The 18,253-nt window shown below is 44.7% G+C and overlaps 1 protein-coding gene across 1 annotated transcript; it reads right to left on the bottom strand.

Moving 5' to 3' along the window:
• Positions 1-9,841: 9,841 nt before the first annotated feature.
• Positions 9,842-17,281, bottom strand: OCM2 (oncomodulin 2). The gene is made up of 5 exons (XM_012455456.3): positions 17,100-17,281; positions 16,111-16,178; positions 14,181-14,313; positions 12,815-12,924; positions 9,842-10,148 (listed from the first exon to the last, which is right to left on the bottom strand). Exons 2-5 carry the CDS (start codon positions 16,169-16,171, stop codon positions 10,123-10,125), a joined length of 330 nt encoding a protein of 109 aa, XP_012310879.1. The 5' UTR covers positions 16,172-16,178; positions 17,100-17,281; the 3' UTR covers positions 9,842-10,122.
• Between the last annotated feature and the right edge of the window lie 972 nt (positions 17,282-18,253).

Here is an 18,253-nt window from a genome sequence, read left to right as displayed (position 1 = left end):
CTCAACTCTCTACCCCAACCTACGGTAAGAAAGGAGAAGAGGTTGCTTAATTGCCTGACATAATTAAGATTCTGACACCCAGCACAATGGGAATTCAAATCAAGTTCAGTTATAGAAATAGAAGTTAGACGTTTTGCACAAAGAATTTGCGAACTTAGAATTCCAAGAGAATGAGCTGTGGGAAAGACACATTTTGGTGTTGGAAAGGAATCTCAGTTCTAAGTAGAAAGTCACAGTTCCGGCCAGGTGCAGTGGCTCACGCTTGTAATCCCAGCACTTTAGGAGGTTGAGGCAGGTGGATCACTTAAGGTCAGGAGTTTGAGACCAGCCTGGCCAACGTGGTGAAACCCCATCTCTACTAAAAAAAAAATACAAAAATTAACTGGGTGTGGTGGCAAGCGCCTGTAATTCCAGCTTTTTGGGAGGTGTAGGCACAAGAATCACTTGAACCTGGGAGGTGGAATTTGCAGTGAGCCGAGATCATGCCACTGCACTCTGGCCTGGGCTACAGAGTGAGACTGTCTCCAAAAAAAAAAAAAAAAAAAAAAAATTGGGAAGTCACAGTTCCAGACTAGGTGGTTCTGGACATAGGCTGTCACCCGTCTGCCTCCTCCCTATTAAGGGTATTGAGACAGGGTCTTGCTTTGTTGGCCAGGTTATAGTGCAGTGGTATGATCATAGCTCACTGCAGCCCCTAACTCTCGGGCTCAAGCGATTAAGCGATCCTCCTGCCTTTGCCTCCTGTATAGCCGGGACTACAGGCATGGGCAGCCATGTCCTCCTCCCTATCAAGGAAAGTGACCTTCTTGTGGCCAGGACTCTGTTGGAGTAATCTTCTGGTTCCTGTTGTCTAAACAGTGCCTATGTCACAGGACACAGTAAATGTGTGTTGAATGAATGAATGAACGAAGGAGGCAGGGGATGGGGAGGATGGGGCAATGGACACCCGAGATGGGCTTTCATCCTTCAGCGTTCAGCTCCTGCATATCGTGTGAATGGAGCTCAGTCCAAAGGCTGATCTGACATTCAGGTGAGTTCTCTACTCCACTCAGCATTAAGCTCTAAGAAGAAGCGGCAGGGTAAAGATTTGGGTGCAGTGTATACCTCTAAGACCATCTATACAAAGGGCCTCTTCATCCTATTCTGTTGGTAGAAATATCAGACCAGTGAGTTGAGTAACCAATCTTTTCTCTGTTGATTTAGAGCCCAGAGACACTGTGTCATTCAGAGGTGACCTTTCCTGTGAGAGTATGTCTTTCTCCTGCAGTTAACATTGCCCTTGACTTCCATCGCCTCCTGACATCAATTGTGAAGGAGCTTCAAAACACCTGTTATTCTTTTTTTTTTTTTTTTTTTGAGACAGGTTCTCGCTCTATCACCCAGGCTGGAGTGCAGTGGCACGATCTCGGTTCACTGCAACCTCTGCCTCCCAGGCTCAAGTGATCCTCCTGCCTCAACCTCCTGAGTAGATGAGACCACAGGTATGTGTCACCACGCCTGGCTCATTTTCTGCATTTTTGGTAGAGATGGGGTATCTCCATGTTGTCCAGGCTGGTCTCAAACTCCTGGGCTCAAGTGATACTCCTTCCTTGGCCTCCTAAAATGCTGGGATCATAGGTGTGAGCCGCCACGCCCAGCCTTGTGACCCCCTACTATTTCTTTGAGACGAAATCTTGCTCTGTTGCCATACTGGAGTGCAGTGACATGATCTCAGCTCACTGCAACCTCCACCTCCTGGGTTCAAGCGATTCTCCTGCCTCAGTCTCCCTAGTAGCTGGGACTACAGGTGTCCGCCACTACGCCCAGCTAATTTTTGTATTTTTAGTAGAGATGAAGTTTCACCATGTTGGTCAGGATGGTCTCAATCTCTTGACCTTGTGATCCGCCCAGCTTGGCCTCCCGGTTGTGACCCTTTTTATTCAAAAAATCAAATGGGCACAATTTTTATCAGTCATGGCTCAACTGGAGAAGCAGAACCACCAGAAAATATATATTTGTATACATATATTACATATAAGAATGTAATTTTAGATGTTAATTTCAGATATTGTGCAATTATATAATTATGTAATACATGTCAAAAATTGCAGGTCTTGGCCGGGCATGGGGGCTCATGCCTGTAATCCTGCACTTTGGGAGGATGAGGCGGGTGGATCACCTGTGGTCAAGAGTTTGAGACCAGCCTGGCCAGCATGGCAAAACTGTTTCTACTAAAAACACAAAAATTAGCTGGATGTGGTGGCGCACACCTGTAATCCCAGCTACTTGGGAAACTGAGGCAGGAAAATCACTTGAACTTGGGAGGCAGAGGTTGCAGTGAGCCGAGATGGTACCATTGCACTCCAGCCTAAGTGACAGACCAAGACCCTGTCTCAAAAAAAAAAAGAGAGAATTACAGGTCTTATGAACTTGTGAGAGCTGGGGAAGCAACGTCGGGAGACTGTTGCCTTCATATCTGATCCTGAAGTTGGTCACTTGTAGAGCAGTAAGTCAGGAAGGAGCAGTGCCTGTACAGTCAGGACAGACTGGACCCGATGAGGACAGACTGGAACCCACATTGGTCTCCCACTGCCTCCGATTCTGATAAGGAGGGGTCCTCCACGAAAAGCTTGTGTCCTTTGTCACAGAGAAAAACATATACCTGGTGGACAGGCAAGGGAGTTCACACCTATAATCCCAGCACTTTGGGAGGCCGGGGAGGGAGGACTGCTTGAGCCCGGGCATTCCAGACCAGCCTGGGCAACATAGTGAGACTTCATCTCTACAAAAACAATTTAAAAATGAGGCGAGTGGATCGCTTGAGCCTGGGAGGTCAAGGCTGCAATAACCCATGATCATGCTATTGCACTCCCACCTGGGCAACAGGAGTGAGACCTTATCTGAAAAAAACAAAAACAAAACCTATTCCTGGGGTTTGAGAGCTGAAGGAGGATCGCCTACCAAGGAGGTGAACCAGCAGATGAATGACCACCCAGCACTGACTCCCAAGCGTAAAATACTATGGCTACTGTTTCATGCCACCCTTCAAGTCCCAGGCAAAATGTCTCATGGCCCACCCTAGCTACTTAACTAAAACCAAAGCAAGCTGACATATGAAAAAGACATCACACAAGTAATGCCACAATTTGATAAAGTGAGGCGGCAGGTACACAGGGGTTGTTACGTTGCTTGGTATTCTCCTTACTTTGAAACGCTTTTTTTTTTTTTTTTTTTTTTTGAGACGAAGTTTTGCTCGTTACCCAGGCTGGAGTGCAATGGCGCGATCTCGGCTCACCGCAACCTCCGCCTCCTGGGTTCAGGCAATTCTCCTGCCTCAGCCTCCTGAGTAGCTGGGATTACAGGCACGCGCCACCATGCCCAGCTAATTTTTTGTATTAGTAGAGACGGGGTTTCACCATGTTGACCAGGATGGTCTCGATCTCTTGACCTCGTGATCCACCCGCCTCGGCCTCCCAAAGTGCTGGGATTACAGGCTTGAGCCACCGCGCCCGGCCTGAAACGCTTTTTGATTTAAAAATAATTTAACGGCCAGGCACAGTGACTCACACCTGTAATCTTAACACTTTGGGAGGCTGAGGCAGGCAAATCACTTGAGCCCAGGAGTTGGAAACCAGCCTGGCCGACATAGTGAGACCCCCATCTCTCCAAAAAAAAAAAAAAAAAAAAAAAAAAAAAAAGAGAGAGAAGGAAAGAAAAAACTTAGCTGGGCATGGCGGCATTCACCTGTAGTCCAAGCTACTAAGGAGGCTGAGGTGGGAGGATCACCTGAGCTGGAGGAGGTCAAGGCGGCAGTAAGCCATGATCGTGCCCTTATATGCCAGCCTGGGCAACAGAGAAAGACCCTGTCTCCAAAAACATAATAATTTAAGGTGAATAGATTTACATTCATTGAATCTATTTTCAGTCATTGTAGCGCTTCTAGAAAAACAATGTCAAAATCTATCCCCCCAGCAGAAAAAAGTTGACTTTTTGAAACCCGTGAAAATATATGTAAATAGTCTTTCCAGTGAATAAATTAACAGGCCAGGTGGAAACTATCCTGGGGATTCCAATTTCATCTGTCTTCTTAAGTGTTTGCAAAGTAATCCCATACCTTAACATTAGCAGAAGAGACATAAGATAGGTTTTTGCTTGCAATTGGATTCCTGAGTGCTCATTACATAAAATTAAACTGCAGTCATGACACAGAATTAACTATGTAGCTTGTAAACCTGTACAGATAGACAAGTATTTCCTGTCTTCACTGTTTTGCTGTCCTTCGCTTATGAGCTAGAAAGAACTACTTTGTAAATACTGCTACTAAGTCTTTACTAAGTACTACTACTTGGTAAATAACTACTTACAAAATACTATTTACTATTAGTACTTAGCAAATGACTACTTACAAAATGCTGAAGTATTTACTGAGTAGTAGTACTTAGCGAATAACTATTACAAAATATTAATCACAGATTTTGTGCAATTATGTAGTAGTACTAAATATTAAAATACTATTTTGTATTAAGCACTATTTTGTATTTACTAAGTACTCCTGCTTAGTAAATACAAAATAGTGCTTAATACAAAATAGTATTCACATTTACAAAATACTAAAATATTTGCTAGTTAGTAGTACTTACAAAATAGTATTTACAAAAAAGTATTACAAAATCCTACTTCATAGTATTTTGTAAATACAAAAGCATATAAATACTTCATAATGTACAGATGCTGAAGCAAAATACTGAATAATGTTTGAAGTATTTTAGTAATTCTTATTAGTCTCAACAACTAAACATATTCACAAAACTGGTTTTTAAAACTTTATTTTTTTATGCTAATCACTGTATTGTTCCAATTTTAGTACACATGCTGCTGAAGCAAACACACAAAACTGGTTTTAAGATCATGTTCTACCAAAATACGAACTACTCTCCTAAACTATGAGCTAAAATTATAATTAAAAATAGTCATATTGAAAACCAGAGTGGCAGCCCTATTTTATAAGCAATTAGGGAAAATAACAGGAGGACTGGTTTTTCAGTTCTGTGACTTGTTGCAATCTAGACTTTTCTTTCTTTTTTTTTTGAGATAGTGTCTTGGTCTGTCATTCGGACTGGAGTGCAGTGGTGCGATCGCAGCTCGCTGCAGCCTCCAACTCTGTGGCTCAAGGCATCCTAAATAGGTGGGACTATAGCTGCACCACCACACCCAGCTTTTAAATTTTTGTAGAAACAAGGTCTTGCTATTTGCCCAAGCTACTCTCAAACTCCTGAGCTCAAATAATCCTCAAATATTGGCCTTCCAAAGTGTTGGGATTACAGGTGGGAGCCACCACACCTGGTCATAGACGTTCATTTCAAAGTCAATATATATCATTTTGGTGCTGAGAACAAGCTCTTTTGAGGTAGGCCTGTGGTCATCTACAAATTAGGTAAAAATAGAGAAGGCAAGCATGAAGATGAAGTTGTTTATGTATTTGTCAGTCCCTTTTCTGGATTGTTATAATTTTCTCTAGAGTTTTGATTTTATTTTGGGTATGTTATATTTCACGTTTTCCCTCAGTACATAAAAATACATACAAATGAGTCAAACAATGAATAAAAATTTTGGGACTAGAATACCATGTCAGGCTTTCATTAATTTGAGTGTAGGACACACTCTTGGCATGAAAGATTTCTGAAATCAGAATATATTACTACTTTGGGCTGGGTGTGGTAGCTCACGCCTATAATCCCAGCACTTTGGGAGGCTGAGGTGAGAGGATCACCTGAGGTTGGGAGTTCAAGACCAGCCTAGCCAAACCCCATCTCAAGTAACAATACAAAAATTAACTGGGCATGGTAGTGGGTGCCTATAATCCCAGCTACTTGTGAAACTGAGGTTGGAAGATCACTTGAACCTGGGAGGCGGAGGTTGCAGTGAGCTGAGATCATGCCACTGCACGCCAGCCTGGGACAACAGAGCAAGACTGTCTCAAAAAAGAAAAAAAGAATGTATTACTACTTTGGTTTAGTGATAATAATTGGGTAAACTCTCCATCTCTTTTCATTTTCTTGTATTTATTTAATTTAATTCATTAATTTATTTTTGAGACAGGGTCTTGTTCTGTCACCCAGGTTGGAGAGCAGTGGCATGATCATCGCTCACTATGGCCTCAACTTTCAGGCTCAAGGGATCCTCCCACCTCAGCCTCCTGAGTAGCTGGGAGGTGTGTGGTGTGCCACCATACCCAGCTAATTTTTAAGTTTTTTTTTTTGGTAGAGACAGGGTCTCCCTATGTTGCCCAGGCTGGTCTTTTTTAAATTTTAATCTTTTTTCCTTCATTTTCTCTAGCTACCATGCTGCACCTTTTTTTTTGAGACAGAGTCTTGCTCTGTCACCCAGGCCGCAGTGCAATGGTGTGATCTCAGTTTGCTGTAACCACAGCCTCCTGGATTCAAGCGATTCTCCTGCTTTAACCTCCTGAGTAGCTGGGATTACAGGCATGCGCCACCATGCCTGGCTAATTTTTGTGTTTTTAGTAGAGACAAGTTTCACCCTGTTGGCCAGATTGGTCTCGAACTCCTGACCTCAGGTGATCCGTTCACCTCGGCCTCCCAATGTGCTGGGATTTCAGGTGTGAGCCAGCACATGCCGCACTTTTATAAAGCCTCCAGTCTTATCTCACTGTTCTGTAATCCTCCCAGCTGGACATAACTACTATTAAAATTTTACTATTTCTCCTTTCATTCTTTTTATTGTGAGATACATGTTAAATAGGAAATTTCTGTAATAACTAAACTCAGGTAATTAAAAATAATTTTTCATTTTCATATTATACTTCCCATCAAAGATTTGGAAATGCTAGTTTTTTTCTTTTCTTTTTTTTTTACAAAATGCAAACTTAGAAAAATAACAACTAAATCAAAAAGTGCTAATTGATGAATATGTTCAAATGTACAAAGGGGCCGGACACTGTGATTCATGCATTTGATCTCTGCACTTTGGGAGGCTGAGGTGGGAGACTCACTTGAGGCTAAGAGTTCCAGACCAGCCCTGGTAACATAGCAAGACCCTGTCTCTACAAAAACATACAAAAATTAGCTGGGTGCGGTGGTGACCACCTGTAGTCCCAGCTACTTAAGAGGCTAAGGCAGGAGAATCATTGAGCTCAGGAGTTGGAGGCTGCAGTGAGCTATGATTGCATCACTATACTCCAGCCTGGGCAACATAGCAAGACCCCATCTCTAAAATTGCTTTTTCTTGTCTTTCTTTTTTTTTTTTTTTTGAGACAGTCTCACACTGTCACCTGGGCTGGAGTGCACTGGTGCAGTCTCAGCTCACTGCAACCTCCACCTCCCAGGTTCAAGTGATTCTCCTGCCTCAGCCTCCCGAGTAGCTGGGACTACAGGAGCCTACCACCATGCCCAGCTAATTTTTTGTATTTTTTTTAGTAGAGACCGGGTTTTGCTATGTTGGTTAGGCTGGTCTTGAACTCCTGACCTCGTGATCCATCCACCTTGGCCTCCCAAAGTGCTGGGATTACAGGTGTGAGCCACCTCGCCTGGCCTAAATTTTTTTCTAATGCCCAAAGAGTTTCACTTGCATGCACAGGTAGAATAAATGCCCCCTCAACCCCACCAGTGTGTACCCAGAATCCAAATAATATAATTAAAATTCGATATGAGTAAACACCAAGATTATTAGGTTTCATGTAAGCATACCACCTGGCACTTCTGGGTGTTAAATAGATATAGCGCTTCTTTATTGCTACTTACTGTCTGTTGACAGACAATCTGAAATGAAGTCCCTAAGATCAGGTTGGAAGAAGGAAAAAGTAGTGTACTATTATTTGAAGTGGACAATAATAATTGTCCATTTGAATTGTACTTTTGAAACAGTAGAATGAATAACACTTATGAATAACCAACTATAATTCTAGCTATGGAAAATCCGGCTGGGTGCAGTGGTTCATGCCTGTAATCCCAGCACTTTGAGAGGCCCAAGGCGGGTGGATCACTTGAGGCCAGGAGTTTGAGACCAGTCTGGTCAACATGACAAAATCCCGTATCTACAAAAAAATACAAAAATTAGCCGGGCATGGTGGCACATGCCTGTAATCCCAGCTACTCTAGAGGCTCACGTGAGAGAATTGCTTGAACTTAGGAGGCAGAGGTTACAGCGAGCTGAGATCATGCCACTGCACTCCAGCCTGGGCAACAGAGTAAGATTCTATCTCAGAAAAAAAAAAAAAAAGTCACTATGCTGAGAGTGATACTGTAAAAAAAAAACAACAGAAGTTTGTCCCTGTCCCCCTAAAGTCATCTTGAGGCCCCCTACTAGTATGTGTCCCATACTTTGAGGAACTGCATTTAACATGACCGTCCGAAAAACAGAAGTTCAAAAGCCACTCAGCTAGTTAGCGTGCCAGAAGCAATCTGGAAGAGCCCCAAGGCCTCCCATGAGCTGGATGGTTTAGTAAAAAGCATGAGCTTTTATGCAAGCGCTCCAGAAAATGCCCCAATTGTTCCCAACAGTCCTCAACTCGCAGGGTTAGCCCAAGAGAAGAGCTTTAATGTGCCACCTGGAAACCAGCCTGGTGAGAATTTCCTGGCTTAAGACTGCCCAGCCTTCATGACAGCCCTGTAACAGAACCCAGAGGCTAGCCTCAAATGCGAAGGCAAGTCTAGGCGTGCTGGGCTCAGGTGGATCACCTAAGAGCCAGGAATCCTGTGGCTGAGAAGGAGAAGGGGGAGGTGTCAGAGGGTTGGGTGAGAGCAGGTGAGCCTTTCTGAGAGCTTATTTCTTTCTTTCTCTCTCTCTTTTTTTTTTTTTTGAGAGCTTGTTTCTCTAAGAAGGAGATGGCTGGGCACGGTGGCGCATGCCTCTGATTGAGTTAGAATCCCAGCACTTTGGGAGGCTGAGGCAGGCGGATCACCTGAGGTCAGGAGTTCGAGACCAGCCTGGCTAACATGGTGAAACCCTGTCTCTACTAAAAATATAAAAAGTAGCTGGGCATGGTGGCGGGCACCTGTAATTCCAGCTACTCGGGAGGGTGAGGCAGGAGAATCGCTTGAACCTGGGGGGTGGAGGTTGCAGTGAGCCGAGATCATGCCACCACACTCTAGCTTGGGTGGCAGAGTGAGATTCAATCTCAAAAAGAAAAAAAAGAAGAAAAAAGACTTGAAAATGTGTTTGTTGTGGCTCACACCTGTAATCCCAGCAATTTGGGAGGCTGAAGTGGGAGGACTGCTTGAGACAAGCAGTTCCAAACCAGCCTGGGCAATATAGTAAGACTCCACCCCTCCCCCCCCCCACCCCCCCGCTGCCCCGCCATCTCTAATAAATAATAAAAAGTAGGGCGAAGTGGCTCACACCTGTAATCCCAACACTTTGGGAGGCCTAGGTGGGAGGCTTGCTTGAGCCCAGGAGTTTGAGATCAGCCTGAGCAACATACTGAGACCTCACCTGTACCAAAAATACAAAAGTTAGCCAGCTATGATGGTGCATGCCTGTAGTCCCAGCTACTCAGGAAGCTGAGGTGGGAGGATGGTTAGAATCCAGGAGGCAGAGGTTGCAGTGAGCTGAGATCGTGCCATTACACTCCAGCCTGGGCAACAGATGAGACTCTGACTCAAAAAAAAATTTTTTTTCTATTAATTTCAGAGTCAGAAGATTTGCTGAGAAAAATCCTAGCCTGACAATGGCATTTATTTGTGACTTTCAATAAACAACAACAAAAAAACCCCTCTAAAACCTGATTTCCGTGTTCACTCAAGCATAACACCCGTGTGGCCCACTCCGAACTTGATGGGACAGAAATCTTGGTCCCCAGCTTGCTTGAGTGTCGTGCTGAGAAAAAAACACGCCCACACATCAGCAGATGATGAGAAGCCTGTCTTTATTGGATGATTTTTAGAGGCATTGCCTTTGGGGACTGGGGTGGGGGTGCTTACAGAAGTCATCAGGGCATATCCACCACCAAGAAAGTCATGAATGACTCTCTCATTACCTCACTAAAACAATGAGCAAACCGCAGAAGGTTTTCAGGGAAAATTAACAAATTAGGTAGGGGTAGGATGCAGGGTTCCCCATTCCCAGGGTTTTGGAATCCTTCCAGGTGATTATCCCTTTCTCTTTTTTCTCCATAGACTGGGGCTTTTAAGAATGCACCATTTCCTGGAATTCTAGAACAGAAGAGGTGAGAACAGGGTCAGTGGAGGTGGCTTGGTTCTTTACAGACATGCCGTGGTCAATGAGAATTCCAGAGGCCTGGTGCAGTGGCTCACGCCTGTAACCCCAGCCCTTTGGGAGGCCGAGGTGGGTGGATCACCTGAGGTCGGGAGCTGGAGACCAGCCTGGCCAATGTGGAGAAACTCTGTCTCTACTAAAAATACAAAATTAGCTGGACGTGGTGGCACATTCCTGTAATCCTAGCTACTCGGGAGACTGAGGCAGGAGAATTGCTTGAATTCAGGAGGCGGAGGTTGCAGTGAGCTGAGATAAGACCGTTGCACTCCAGTCTGGGCGACCAAAGCAAGACTCTGTCTCAAAAAAAAAAAAAAAAAAAAAAAAGAGGGGGGGATTTCCAAAGAGGAAAGGAAGGGAAGAAAATTGTCAGATGATGGGCATGGCACCCCTTGGAGGGCACAAAAGAAAGAAAAATGTGGGTATCAATGACTACATCTCGAGGGAGTCCAAAGTATTCTATTTCTCTGCACAATCTTTTTTTTTTTTTTTTTTTGAGATGGAGTTTTGCTCTTGTTGTCCAAACTGGAGTGCAGTGGTGTGATCTTGGCTCACTGCAACCTCCACCTCTCAGGTTCAAGCGATTCTCCTGCCTCAGCCTCCCAAGTAGCTGGGATTACAGGCATGCACCACCACACCTGGCTAATTTTGTATTTTTAGTAGAGACGGGGTTTCTCCATGTTGGTCAGGCTGGTCTCAAACTCCCGACCTCAGGTGATCTGCCTGCCTTGACCTCCCAAAGTGCTTGGATTACAGGTGTAAACCATCACAGCTGGCATGCATAATCTTATGTAATAAACATCTTCAGCTTGCAATAGAAGCCTTTGAATTAGAAGTTGTCAAGCCCATCATTTCTCCCTGACAATGAATGAATTCAATGTAATTACCTGTGACCATCTGTGAACATTTAACTTTTTGTCCGATCAGTTTCAGACAGAAAAGGGAGATTTTCTCTATTCTGTAGCTGGGTATTGCATTTTTAGGACACATTTGATAGGGTGGGACTTTAAACTGACTTTCCTCGATTGAACCTACCTACAAAAGTTTCTGTTACTAAAAGAAGGATAATAATAATAAGGTATAGATGTTACAGATTAAATAAAAAACTGGGGATTTGCTTTATATTATTTAATGGTAAGCTTTGTCTATTTGAAAATCTTTCATGGTATGTTTACCTTTTTTTTTTTTTTTTTTTTGAGACAGAGTTTTGCTCTTGTTGCCCAGGCTGCAGTGTGGAGTGCAATGGTGCGATCTTGGCTCACTGCAGCCTCCGCCTCCCAGGTTCAAGTGATTCTCCTGCCTCAGCCTCCCGAGTAGCTGGGATTACAGGCTCCCACCACCATGCCTTGCTAATTTTTTGTATTTTTAATAGAGATGAGGTTTCACCATGTTGGTCAGGCTGGTCTTGAACTCCAGCCTCAGCCTGCCAAAGTGCTGGGATTACAGGCATGAGCCACCACGCCCAGCCCGTGGTTATGTTTAAATAAGTCAATTTCCCCTTACCTAATCTGTTTTTATGAGCTATCTATATACTCTGCATTAACTCCCATGTAGTAAGTGATAGTGGTATAATTTTGAACAGCTTTTTTTTTAATAAGCATCTAATGTAGCAGTTTTAAATTTCAAATTAGCACCACCAGAAGGACCACCATACGTTCTCCTGAGTTGGCAGGCACAAAGTAGCTAAAAAGCACACTAGCAACATGACAAAATCAAGTGAAAATAGTCCTACAGCTGTGCTAGTGTCTTCTAAAGCTCAAACCTAGGATTCTGCCTATGGAAGACTCAATAAATGAGGTTGGCTTATTTGTTCTCTATTTAATATTATCCACTTGGCAGGCTAATGTCCAGTAAAATATATTTGTCTAAACCCTTGAAAACGAAGAGACCTCCCTACACAAGCCAATGGACTCTGGTCTAAGGATGTAAATCTGTCCCTTATTTAGAGGGGTTCAAACCCCACTGGTGGAAATTCTTTGCGTTATGTGCAAGGTGCATTATGGTACCTTGGAAATAATTGACCAGGTGGCTAGCTAGTCCCCCGGTCAGGTGAAGGGTATTTTGGAGCTCATAGACAATGACAGTGCGACCAGCTTCTATAGTACCTACTGAGCATTACGCCAGGGTTTTTGCACACATCATTTGCATCCTTCCTTCAGTCCCATTTTACAGATGGGAAGACTGAGGCTCGATAAGGTTAAGAGAGGGAGATTTTAAGCCACATCGGTTTAATCTCACAGCCCAAGCCTCCATGGATGCTCTCTGAGCTAGAATGTTTTTTTTTTTTCTGAGACGGAGTCTTACTCTGTCACCCAGGCTAGAGTGCAGTGGCATGGTTTTGGCTCATGGCAACTTCCACCTCCCGGGTTCAAGTGATTCTCCTGCCTCAGCCTCTTGAGTAGCTGGGACTACAGGTGCCCACCACCACGTCCAACTAATTTTTGTATTATTAATAGAGAAGGGGTTTTACCCTATTGGCCAGGATGGTCTCAATCTCTTGACCTTGTGATCCACCTGCCTTGCCCTCCCAAAGTGCTGGGATTACAGGCATGAGCCACCGCGCCCGGCCTAAAGTGTGTTATGCTACATACAGGTGTGGACATACCCTCTGCCCCAATCTTTCCATCTCCATCATTATCCGCAGCTGCCATCAAGGACTTGGTTTCTGACTCGGTCAGTTCTCTGGCACCACTCTCAAACTTCTGGAGGAAAAACCTGTTACAGGGTGATAAAGATCGATGGGGAAAGATCATGCATCCCTGTGTTTACACTTTTTTTTCTCTTTAAGCAAATCATCTGTTTCCAGCACTTGCAATAATTAGCTAAGGTCTTAGCAAGCAAAGATTTCATTAAGCTGTAGAAACCAATGGTGGGCATTTCATCTTTAAGGTTATTTATTTATTTATTTTGACAGGATCTTGCTCTGTCACCCAGGCTAAAATGCAGTGACGCCATCATGGCTCACTGCAGCCTCAATTTCCTGGGCTCAATCAATCCTCCTGTCTCAGCCTCCAGAGTAGCAGGAACTACAGGCGCACCCCACCCTGCCCTGCTAACAATTGTATTTTCTGCAGAGATGAGGTTTTGTCATGTTGCCCAGACTGGTCTTAAACTCCTGGACTGGCTCAAGCAATCCACCCACCTCAGCCTCCCAAAGGGCTGGGATTGTAGGTATGAGCCACTGTGCCTGGCCCATTTTTAAGTTTTTAGTGTCATTCATTCATTCATTTATTTATTTGAGATATAGAGTCTTTTTCTGTCACCCAGCCTGGAGTGCAGCTGCACGATCTCGGCTCACTGCAACCTCTGCCTCCCGATTTCAAGCGATTCTCATGCCTCAGTCTTCGAGTAGCTGGAATTACAGGTGTGAGCCATCACATTTGTCCATGTTTTTAGTTTTTTAAAGTCCAATTGCCAAAGGAAATCCTTTACACTAAAGAATCTTTGCGGCTGGGTGCCATGGCTCACACCTGTAATCCCAGCACTTTGGGAGGCCAAGGCAGGTGGATCACTCGAAGCCAGGAGTTTGAGACCAGCCTGGGCAATATGATAAACCCGTCTCTACTCAAAATATGAAAATTAGCTGGACATGGTGGGATGCATCTGTAATCCCAGCTACTCAGGAGACTAAGGCGTGAGAATTGCTTGAACTTGGGAGGCGGAGGCTACAGTGAGCCAAGATCACACCATTGCAGTCCAGTCTGGGCAATAGAGCAAGACCCTGTCTCAAAAAAAATAAAAATAAAAATAAAACAAGAATCTTTGCACCTGCAGTCTTCACTGCCCATGTTGAGTGCTTTGCATGGGTAGATATGCGGTCAGCCGACTCATGTCCTTTGCTTTAATGATGCTTGACCGAATGACCAACACCAAGGCTGGCCATTGAAGAAATACCAAACGACCTGGCCCCCACTGTACCCCAGACCCACCCAGCAGTGCCAGGTACCAGGCAGACTCAGGACAAAGCTTACTTAAGCTCTTCTTCATCCAGGTACCCGCTCTGGTCATTGTCTATGAACCGGAAAACATCCTTCACCTGACTGGCTGACATCTTGGAGAGGCCTGATGTCTGGAAGAATTTTTGGGGTTCAAAAGTGTCTGGGTCTGAAGAACAGAGAAAGTGTTATTCTGACACTCAATGGATCACATTCTATATTGGGGTCAAGGTACTGAAAACACAGATGATTAAAAATACTTCTACAATATCCCTGAGCTACAGGGATACTCAACTGCTCCAAGATTTTGGGACAGCCAAGACTTGATGGCTCTGTGACAGCATCCCCTGTCCCCACGACCCCAGCCTTCCCTCCTCCGCTTGCTTTTGTCCATTTCCCTTTTCTTTTCTCCTCTCCTCTGCACCTCTCCCTCCCTCCAGCCCATTTCACAGGCTGTGTATCCAAGTCCCCAACATCCCTGGTCTAATTGGTAGGAGAAAATGCAATCACTGGATTCCAACAGGCTAAATGGCCATCGGCGATTTCTTTTTTTTCTTTCTTTCTTTTTTTTTTTTCAGATGGAGTCTGGCTCTGTCGCCAGGCTGGAGTGCAGTGGCGCAATCTCGGCTCACTACAACCTCCGCCTCCAGCATTCAAGCGATTCTCCTGCCTCAGCTTCTGGAGAGTAGCTGGGACTACAGGCAGGTGCCACCATGCCCAGCTAATTTTTCTATTTTTAGTAGAGACGGGGTTTCACCATGTTGGCCCGGATAGTCTCAATCTTTTGACCTGGTGATCCACCTGCCTTGGCCTCCCAAAGTGCTGGGATTACAGGTGTGGGCCACTATGCCTGGCCGATTTCTTTTTTTCTTTGAGACGGAATCTCACTGTGTCACCCAGCCTGGAGTGCAGTGGCGAGATCTCGGTTTACTGCAACCTCCACCTCCTGGGTTCAAGTGATTCTCCTGCCTCAGCCTCCCAAGTAGCTGGGATAACAGGCATGCTGCATCACCATGCCTGGCTCATTTTTGTATTTTTAATAGAGACAAGGTTTTGCTGTGTTGGCCAGGTTGGTCTTGAACTCCTGACCTCAAGTGATCCACCAGCTTCAGGCTTCCAAAGTGCTGGGATTACAGGCATGAGCCACCACACCTGGCCCTTCAGTGATTTCTTGCTTTCACTTTTAGTAAGGTTTTGTCTTACAGAAGTATAATCATGTGCTCAGATTCCAGATCTCTATAATTTTATTTATCTAATAAATAGTTTTATTCCCCAATTCCATGAATTTTCCAGCTAAGCTCACATTTTTACTGTTATTTATTTATTTAGAGACAGAGTCTCACTCTGTCATCCAGGCTGGAGTGCAGTGTGGCAATCATAGCTCACCACAGCCTCAACCCCCTGGGCCTGAATGATTCTCCTCCCTCAGCCTCCCGAGTTGCTGGGACCACAGGTGCATGCCACCATGCCCTGCTAATTTATTTTTATTTTGTAGAGACAGAGTCTTGCTATGTTGCCCAGGCTGGTCTCAAACTCCTGGGCTCAAACAATCCTTTCACATTGGCCTCCAAAAAGTGTTGGGATTACAGATGTGAGCTACCATGACTGACCTACATTTTTTTTTTTTTTGAGACAGAATCTTGCTCTGTTGCCCAGGCTGGAGTGCAGTGACACAATCTCGGCTCACTACAACCTCCACCTCCCTGGTTCAAGCAATGCTCCTGCCTCAGCCTCCCGAGTAGCTGGGATTACAGGTGCCCGCCACCATGCCCATCTAATTTTTGTATTTTTAGTAAAAATGGGGTTTCACCATCTTGGCTAGGCTGGTCTTGAACTCCTGACCTCATGATCCACCTGCACTGGCCTCTCAAAGTGCTGGCCACTGCCTACCTACATTTTGATTTTTTATTGCTTTGTTGGAGGTGCAAAGGTGTGAGGAAACCCAGCCCTGCCCACTTCCCTCTACCTTGGCATTCCTGCAGGGCCGCTGCGATGTCGTCAGCACTGAGCACGTCCGTGATGCTCATTTTCCACCTGGTCACACAGAATAAACGAGGTACGATAAGCCACAAACAGGAACGTGCACACCAGGGGAAACACACCTTCCCAGGCCCGCTGAAACTGTATGCTTCTCTAGATTTTTTTTTTTAATTGAAACGGAGTCTCACTCTGTTGCCCAGGTTTGAGTACAGTGGCGCGATCTTGGCTCACTGCAACCTCTGCCTCCTGGGCTCAATCTCCTGCCTCAGCCTTCCGAGTAGCTGAGATTACAGGTGCGTGCCACCACGCCTGGCTAATTTTTGTATTTTTAGTACAGACAGGGTTTCACCATGTTGGTCAGGCTGGTCTTGAACTCCTCACCTCAGGTAATCTGCCCACCTCAGCCTCCCAAAGTGCTGGGATTACAGGCATAAGCCACTGTACCTGGCCTGTATAGGCTTTTTAAGATGTGATAAGCGACCAGACAGAGTATCCAAATTAAAACCAGATACCTAAAAGACCCCAGCCCCTTTTGTCTCAGAGCCTTCCCTTAAATATATGCCAAAAATGAAAAAAAAAAAAAAAAAAGAAACCCTAAAACATGACCCAAAGAATTATTCAATTGTTTTCTTATAAAAATTATATTTACATAATCAGTCATTTACATAGGCAGCTATAAACCATGTTACAAATGCACTGGCATTTTCCTACACCAGCCTGAGAGATGCAATGTTGCAAATTCCACCAAAGGATACAGTTTGGACTGCATGCAGACGTTTTGCGGAAGAAGGCATGCTATCTGTCCTGAAAGGTGGGAACCAGATGAATGAAAAGCCATCTCCCAGAGATTAAAATCCTTCCCGGTGTCAAAGCCATGGGAAAAGAGGAGTCTAAGCACCTAAGCATGCAGGAGCCTAATAGGAATACATGCAATGAAGAAGAGTCTGGGGTCTGGTGGGCCCACCAGTTACTCACCGTTTTAGGTTTTCCCCCAAGAAGAATCGGGAAAAAGAGTGGAAGGAGCAAAACAACAGATGTGCTTTCGCTACCTTACTGACCTACCTTATATAGGCTAGAAAAAGTGATAGTTAAAACCTCTTAGATTTCCTTTTCAAGGATCAAGTGGATGTAGCTCAAATGTCTTGTCTTACTCATGAAACCTCTTTTTTTCTTCTTCATCTATTTATATCTCAAGGGAATGTGGGTGGGAACAGCCAATGGTAAAAAAAAAAAAAAAAAAAAACCTCCACAAACCTTAACTAAGGTTTCAATTCTGCAAACAAACCCTGTTGGTAAAGTGTGGAGAAGGTTCTAGAAGCCTGGTAAAGTGGAGATGGTGGCCTGAACTAAGACAAACACATACAGGGGTGCTCTGCAAGCTGAAAAGGCCCCCCAGATGTTATCGGCTACCGTTTGAGGCAGGCCCGTTTTCAGCTTTGGAAACTGTGGATATGTAAAGCTGCCCTCAATCCGGAGTTGACAGACTCAATGCCATTATCACTAAGTGCACACATAGGACGATCCGGCACACGAGACAGGGCTAAGTTATGTGATTTTTCCAACAAAAGTCTTGACTTTGACATTTCCCAGCTATACCATAAATTGCACACACTCAAAAGGCAAAAAGGAGGAAATCAAACCACCATTCCCAACCCCTAAAACTAACATTTTCAGAAAAATATATGATGAGGCTGAGGCCAGGACTAGAGACCTCAAGTTTTTGTTTTTGTTTTTGTTTTTGAGACAGGGTCTTGCTCTGTTGCCCAGGCTGGAGTATAGTGGCATGATCTCTGCTCACTGCAGCCTTGACCTCCCAAGCTCAAGTGATGCTCCCACCTCAGTCTCCCAAGTAGCTGGTTCTACAGGCATACACCACCACGCCCGGCTAATTTTTTAAATATATATATTTTTTGGAGAGACAGAGTTTTGCCTTGTTGCTGAGGCTGGTCTCAAACTCCTGGGCTCAAGGAATTCTCCCACCTCAGTCTCCCAGTTTCTGGGATTACAGGTGTGAACCACCTCTCCTGGCCATTTTTTTTTTTTTTTGAGATGGAGTCTTACTCTCTCACCCAGGCTGGAGTGCAATGGCACGATCTCTGCTCACTGCAACCTCTGCCTCCCAGGTTCAA

Source organism: Aotus nancymaae, unplaced genomic scaffold, assembly GCF_030222135.1.
Source record: "Aotus nancymaae isolate 86718 unplaced genomic scaffold, 86718_ANA_hifiasm-v0.15.2.pri h1tg000015l_0, whole genome shotgun sequence".
NCBI classification, from domain to species: domain Eukaryota; kingdom Metazoa; phylum Chordata; class Mammalia; order Primates; family Aotidae; genus Aotus; species Aotus nancymaae.
This window is presented reverse-complemented; position numbering and strand designations above follow the sequence as displayed.